Consider the following 7536-nt stretch of genomic DNA (forward strand, 5'->3'; position numbering starts at 1 on the left):
TAAAGTTAAGGCACCTGAAATGAACTTATTCCTGATCTGATGGATGTTGGACAGCCCATCCTGGAAGTGGCACCGCTCAACACCAGGCCCAATCCCATTCCCCATCCTCACGGCCATTTCGCTCTGCGCCCATAAACATCACCGCTTGAGGCCACAGCCGATCGATGCACGCGGCCAATCGGTGGACGACGACGACGACGACCCAGATGCAACAGCGATCGGAGTACGCAAAATTCCTCGCCGTGCAGCGCCAGGCAAACACATGAAATTAGCCATATCTGCTTGGAAGTTGGAACCACTAGTACATGCAAAGCTCCCTACCACGGTGCCACCCCCACCCCACCCCACCCCTGCCGCCGCCTACTGATCACAAATTCACAACTCAATTCTCTCCACACAAAAACACACACGTAACTACTTACGCTTAATCAGTGATCGATCGAGCTGGAGTAGCTAGCTGACAAGAGGAGGTACGTGTCGCCGGCGATCGATCGTTTGACCGACATGGCGGCGAAGGGGAGCCCGGAGGAGGAGGCCCTCCTCGCCGGCGTCGGAGGTGATCATCAGCTGGTGGAGTCGGATGAGTTGGCGCCAGCTGCAGCGGTGGTGCGGGAGGAGGTGAAGAAGCAGCTGTGGCTGGCCGTCCCGCTCGTCGCCGGCGCGCTGCTGCAGAACGTCATCCAGATGATCTCCGTGATGTTCGTCGGCCACCTCGGCGAGCTCCCCCTCGCCGGCGCCTCCATGGCCAGCTCCTTCGCCTCCGTCACCGGCCTCAGCCTCCTGGTATTAATACGGTTTTTAATTACTCATTCATCATCATTTTGCTCATATAATTACTAGTAGAAACTAGTACTCTACTTCCTCGGCCGTAAACATTTCTGGAGACTTTGGCGTGAATTAATGAGGTACGTGAAATTGAATGACGAAAAGTTCTAATTGATTGAAAAAAGAAAAATATGTGGATAAATTAAATGAGAGGTGGTTGTGATTGGTTGAGATGATAAGAAGCAAATGAAGAAATAATTACACTTAAGACAAATTTGAACCTAGCTAACGCAATTCATCTATATATGTCGCTAGCTGTAGCAAATTATGATCAACATCGTTTTAGCCAAATTATGATAAACATGAATATCGTTTTAGTCCATCATTTAGCCTATAGCTGATTATAAAACATATATAATCTTATTAATGAAATATATTAATTCATAGGTACATTATATATGTGGTTATTAGCAACTTAAAAGTTCACTACAACGAAAAACAACATCAAAATAAGTTATAAAATTATGATTTAAAATTTAAATTTTAACTGCAGTTAATAAGTTGAAGAGAAAACGAAACGCACTAGAAGTTATATCTCCAGTCTATTTTGGTTCATATATATCTGGATCAATATAATTCGTCCCCTTTGTTGGTAGAGGGATCGATCGACATTTCTCCCCACAGTTCTATGATTGGGAAGATCAAGTGATCAACCACTCTATATTGATCAGTACGTGTCACTATAAAATCGTTTGCTCTAATTATAATATTGACAGGAGAACTACTTTTAATTTCAGTGTACAACTAGTCTTCTTCCAAGGGGAAAATTTAATTAGTATTTCTTTGTGAAAGTGGTGCTGTCTAGCTATGATTTCGAGGCCCCACCTCTGAGTATATTATATATTTTGTTCAGCATTTTTCGCTCCTTTTGACCGTAGAGAGGACTTTTCACTGAAGAGAGGAGAAAGATCAATGGTAGTCCAATGTTAAATCATCCAGTTGTCATCTGCATGTTTTCCTGCTTAGAACCTTTCTGAACGTATTACCAGTAGGCTCCATGATTGTTCCAAATCTAAAAAAAAAAATACTAATATAGCAAGCATATGGCAATTAAGTTTGAGGTTGCATGGTCTTACCGAAGGAATTTTATACCTGCTGCGCTCTGCTGATATATTTTAGGAAAATTAAATAGAGCACGGCAGGTTGAAACTTTGCCAACAATTTACAAATATTGTTCTAAAAAAACAATTTACAAATATTTATCCTGATATATATAGTGCTCATGACAACATTTTGCCTTTGACCAACAAATTATATTACAAAACGATGGGATCATTTCCCCCTAGGTTACTAGAAGGCACTATATATGATGCCATATTTTCTATAAGAAATAGTCAAATTTTTACACTGTAAATTACTTACATTTATACTATAATTTTTAATAATTATATTGTAATTTTATAATACATATTGTATAAGAAAATTAGGACTAAAAGTAATTTTTTATTTACATAGAAGAAGAGATAGGAGAGTTATTAAAAATACTTACACAATCACATAGAAAAAAACTGTGAAATTAATCAAGTAAAATAGATGGCGCCATATCTTTAACAACTGCTATAAATTTGTGAATATCATACCGAAGACATTGCATATTATATCTTTGCGCTGATATAATTCCTAGAGGCGCTAGTAAAGAACCGGGCATCTCAGTCGGTGCATCTGTGATGGAGACGTACGGCCTATTACAAAGGTCTCATCTTTACCGGGCCGAAAAAGGCCCGTCACAGATGCAGTATCTTGAGTCCTAAGGCCTAGGTAATAAGAATTTTGGATGGTGATGAATTCACTTATAAATTTATAGGGTAGAACTATAATTCAAAGATTGGTATAGTTGCTATACAAGCAAATCCGTGTCGCAATTTTGAGTTCAATTTTTCCCTTTTTTTCCCTGAACAAACACTCGTCTCACATATTTTCTCTGTCCAAGACTCTTCCTGTTCAAATCATGATATTTCGAATGAACACCTTTTCCCCTTCTACGTACATACCGCGAATACATGCATCAATTCTGTCAAAAGCAAAAATACAACATATACATTGTTTCGAAACAAGCTTAACCATTTTGAAATTGAATAAATTCCACTGGGCTTCATGATCAGCTAGGAATGGCAAGCGCACTGGACACCCTGTGCGGCCAGGCGTTCGGCTCCCGGCAGTATCATCTCCTGGGCGTCTACAAGCAGCGCGCCATGCTGCTGCTCACCGCCGTCAGCGTCCCGCTCGTCGTCGTCTGGTTCTACACCGGCGACATCCTCGTCGCGTTCGGGCAGGACGCCGACATCGCCGCGGAGGCCGGCGCGTACGCCCGGTGGATGATCCCGGCGCTGTTCGCCTACGGCCCGCTGCAGTGCCACGTCCGGTTCCTGCAGACGCAGAACGTGGTGCTCCCGGTGATGGCGAGCGCCGGCGCGGCGGCGCTGTGCCACCTGGTCGTGTGCTGGGCGCTCGTCTACGCCGCCGGGATGGGCAGCAAGGGCGCGGCGCTGAGCAACGCCGTGTCGTACTGGATCAATGTCGCCATCCTGGCGGTGTACGTGAGGGTGTCGAGCTCTTGCAAGAAGACATGGACGGGGTTCTCCATGGAAGCCTTCCATGACCCGCTCAGCTTCTTCAGGCTCGCCATCCCTTCCGCTCTCATGGTCTGGTCAGTGATCGATCGACTCAGTTCACACTCTTCCTCGATCTGTTGAGAATTTGATACTTCTCTGAAAGTTTAAATCCTTCTCTTTTTTTTTTGAAAATTTCGAGCCTTTTTTTATGTTGTGCAACTCGATCGAAGATACTCGTGTGGTGATGACATTCTGCTCTGGCATTGCAGCTTGGAGATGTGGTCGTTTGAGCTCATTGTGCTTCTTTCAGGTATTCTTCCCAACCCGAAGCTAGAGACGTCCGTGCTATCAATCAGGTAATACTAAACAGAAATTGATCACCACACATTTCGACTGAAATGTTTTTGTGCCATGCCAAATAGAGACAGAAAAAAAAACAGTCTGAAACATATTCGGTTGCAATTTTGACAGCCTCAACACTGCTGCTTTCGTTTGGATGATCCCCTTTGGCCTCGGTTCTGCCATAAGGTATACGTAGCATTCATCCTCCTAGCTTACACTGCATTGCAGTCAACATTGCTCATCATCATCATCGTCATCAGTGCCTGTATTATCCATCATGATCTTGCATGATGCAGCACCCGTGTCTCCAACGAGCTCGGAGCGGGCCGGCCCCGCGCGGCCCGCCTCGCCGTCCGGGTCGTCGTGTTCATGGCCGTCTCGGAGGGATTGGTGATAGGGTTGGTGCTGGTTGGCGTGCGCTACATCTGGGGCCATGCTTACAGCGACGAGGAGGAGGTTGTCACATACGTGGCCAAGATGATGCTGGTCATCGCAGTCTCCAACTTCTTCGACGGGATACAGTGTGTCCTTTCAGGTACACCTGATTATTTCTCCTTCCTGGCTGGATACTAAGTTACACAAGTTCGTCCTCACAATAGCCAAGCTGATTAGCGATGAATCATGTGTAGAGTGTTTTGCTTTCTCTCCAAGAATTCTATTTAAGATATTCTCTGATTTATAATAGGCTTTAATAGACGGCGTAGGAGGGTTTCAGAATATATTTATTATACATAAATTTCCTCTTTTACTGATTGAAACGGCACGTTAGCACAAAGTATATGAAAACTAGGACTTAGGGGGGGGGGGGGGGGTTATGGACGTTACCTTTGTGTTATTGAGCCTTCTATAGTTTAAAATTTATTTTTCTTACATTTAAAGTGAGTCATGACTAGATGGCTTTTTATTTTATTTTGTAACATTGTAGATTTATATATGTTTTACTCCCTCCGTCCCATAATATAAGAAATTATGCGTAAGTCATGGACAGACAAAAGCAGTATATGCTTATGAAGCGATAGAGGATGATATAATATATATTGCCAATTACCCTGGCTCTTTACCTTGATGGCATACATGCTCATTGCACTTTAGATAGCAATGTGTTGTATAGACACCTCGTTAATATTTGTGAACCGACGTTTGGTGGATTGGGGTTTGTAAGTTGGAGCTAATACATAGGGGTTGAGTGTGACATATTGATATATATATAGTTAGCCCTATAAGGGCTGAATACATTTGGATCAGCTGATATACTAAAAGCAACTTAAGTTTAAACTCCAAGATTGAAAAGGAAAAGATTGACATATATGCCCTCTACTCTTGTTTAATCTATCCTTCAGAACATAAATACTGTATGCAAAGATCACATTTAATCTTTTTTTATGATAATGTATTCACTTTAAATATTCTAGATATAATTGCATTGAAATTATCACTATATATGTTAGAATTAGAATCGGGGACATATCCGGTGAAAATGAGCTAAGTGTTGAAAACTCGTGAAAATCATACCTAAAAGTTTTGTAAATTCATGAAAAAATACTAGAGATAGGTGTAGATATGAAATACATTCTCACCAAATCTCAAGTTCAAACTCAACTTCGTTTAGGAGTAACAAAAAAGACAAATTTCAGGTGAATAGTAACATGACACTATTCACCTGAAATTTGTCTTTTTTGTTTCTCATAAACGAACTTGAGTTTGGAGTTGAGATTTGGTGAGAATGTATTTTATATCTAAACCTATCTCTAGTATTTTTTCATAAATTTACGAAACTTTTAGGTATGATTTTCACGAGTTTTCAACACTTAGCTAATTTTCACCGGATATGTCCTCATTAGAATCACTCGCAATTAGAGTTTTTTTTTCAATTTTGTGACATTGTTGATCTAAATTAATTATGTGTATTAATGAAGTGGTATATGATGATATATAATCTACATTAGTAATTATTTTCATAATTTATTTAATATTGTTGGGATGGCATGCAAAAGGTCAACATATGTCTGAAAACAACATAGAAAATATTTTTTTTCAGAATGTTACTCACAATTTGAGTTGTTATTTTTCAGTGTTGTAGATCAAATTTAATTAAGCATATTCTCTGAATTGATATTTGATGATATAGTCTTCATTGTAAGTTTTCTTTGCAATAGTTTTATTGTTTTTACTAGTCAAAATATAGCTAATATTTGTCTTGACTATTAATTTAATCATAATAGAACTACAATGATGTAGAAGGATAGAAAATTCAATATACGGTTTACAAGTCATGATTATCACATAACATTTTATGAAGTTCTGAAAATTGATCATCAAAGTTTTAAAAGTTTGACCGATTCTTATCCTAAACATGTACACCAAATATTTATGACCTGTCGGAGTAATAATTTTCCGTTCGTGAAATTTACATATTTGTGCAGGTGTGGCTAGAGGGTGTGGATGGCAAAAAATTGGAGCTTGTGTAAACCTTGGCGCCTACTATATCGTTGGCATCCCTTCAGCTTACCTCATAGCTTTTGTCTTACATGTCGGCGGAATGGTGCTTACTGAAGAACCCTCAAGATCTTTTGTTTGCCTGAATTTTCATCAAGTTCCTTGTTGCAAGTTGTTTTTGGTTGATGTTATGAGTTTCAACAATGCTGAATGTCTTATAGGGTCTATGGCTAGGCATCATCTGCGGCCTCTTGGTGCAAGTCCTGCTACTAATGGCAATAACACTATGCACAAATTGGGATAAAGAGGTGCATACATGCACTTTTTTCCCTAGCTAGCCAATATTATGTTGCTGCTATTTTAAGTTCGAGAGTGAAGTGTATTCATAATTTTGTATTTACAGGCGGCTAATGCGAAGGACAGGGTCTTCAGTTCTTCTCTTCCTTCAGATCTCGCAACATGAAGTTAGAGGTGATAGTTGTGAAAGCGTGCTTGCAGACTACATGCTATTACTAATCAGGCCGCATTGATCTAGTTTCTCTTGGTTGGGTGTCGATCGTAAAATTTAGTATGCTGATCTGGAAGCTTAAAACAACTTGTGTATATTGCCACTTTTATATATATGCTGCCTTGTGAAATTTATTTTTTTTATCAGTGAGAGTTTCTAAACTCAGGATCTAACTGCCATAGCCTAAAGATTGTCACTTAATTCTTTGATCTAATATGGAATTTAGTGAAAATAACTAGTTGAATCTTAAAGAAGTATATAGTACCACCACTTTAGGGAAGCTGATCTCATCCTTGGTGTTGGAGTAGATGAGTCATGAATCCGGCAAGCCACTGGCTCAATACTGGAGGCGTCGACGGAAAATGGTTGTGGATCCTTCTTGCAATGGCTCTGGAATTGGCCGTTCGGGTCCCTCCCAATGCCTTTATATGTATCAAGATCTTTTTGGGAGTTCAGTGCACAAGAGATTGCCATCTCACATGCATGCAGGGGTTTCTCTCATTTTGTCTAGCATTGGTGGAAAACCGTCACTGATCATGGCGCAACATTTAGTAAGATGTGTGATTTAAACATTGGGTGGCCATGTTCCCTCTTGACCCAGTCTCCCAGTTTGTTAACTAAGAGATCAACCAAAAATCAATGGGAGACTGGGTAACATACATTTTTTTATGATCCAATTGCAAGAGGTAGCTACGTTTTCGTTGAATAAGAGAAAGCATAATTATGGGGGAAAAAAGTATGTTACGCCTCCTGAATATTAGCTTGCTAACTGATCTCGCAACTATCAGCTTGCTACCTAAAGGAAATCTAAATGATTGTATAGTAGGCAAAATGGCAAATGACGAGTCATGAAGCTCATCCGGCACAACTAAA

At 40.4% G+C, this 7536-nt stretch overlaps 1 protein-coding gene across 1 annotated transcript; it reads left to right on the forward strand.

Annotated features, from left to right (window-relative positions):
* Positions 1 to 291: 291 nt before the first annotated feature.
* On the forward strand, positions 292 to 6803 carry LOC4341093 (protein DETOXIFICATION 16). The gene is made up of 8 exons (XM_015786114.3): positions 292 to 783; positions 2928 to 3472; positions 3647 to 3733; positions 3849 to 3905; positions 4016 to 4254; positions 6143 to 6261; positions 6377 to 6463; positions 6559 to 6803. The coding sequence occupies exons 1-8, from the start codon at positions 505 to 507 to the stop codon at positions 6616 to 6618; spliced, it is 1473 nt and encodes a 490-aa protein (XP_015641600.1). The 5' UTR covers positions 292 to 504; the 3' UTR covers positions 6619 to 6803.
* The last annotated feature ends 733 nt before the right edge of the window (positions 6804 to 7536 follow it).

The sequence above is a fragment of the Oryza sativa genome, chromosome 6 (genome assembly GCF_034140825.1).
Source record: "Oryza sativa Japonica Group chromosome 6, ASM3414082v1".
NCBI lineage: Eukaryota > Viridiplantae > Streptophyta > Magnoliopsida > Poales > Poaceae > Oryza > Oryza sativa.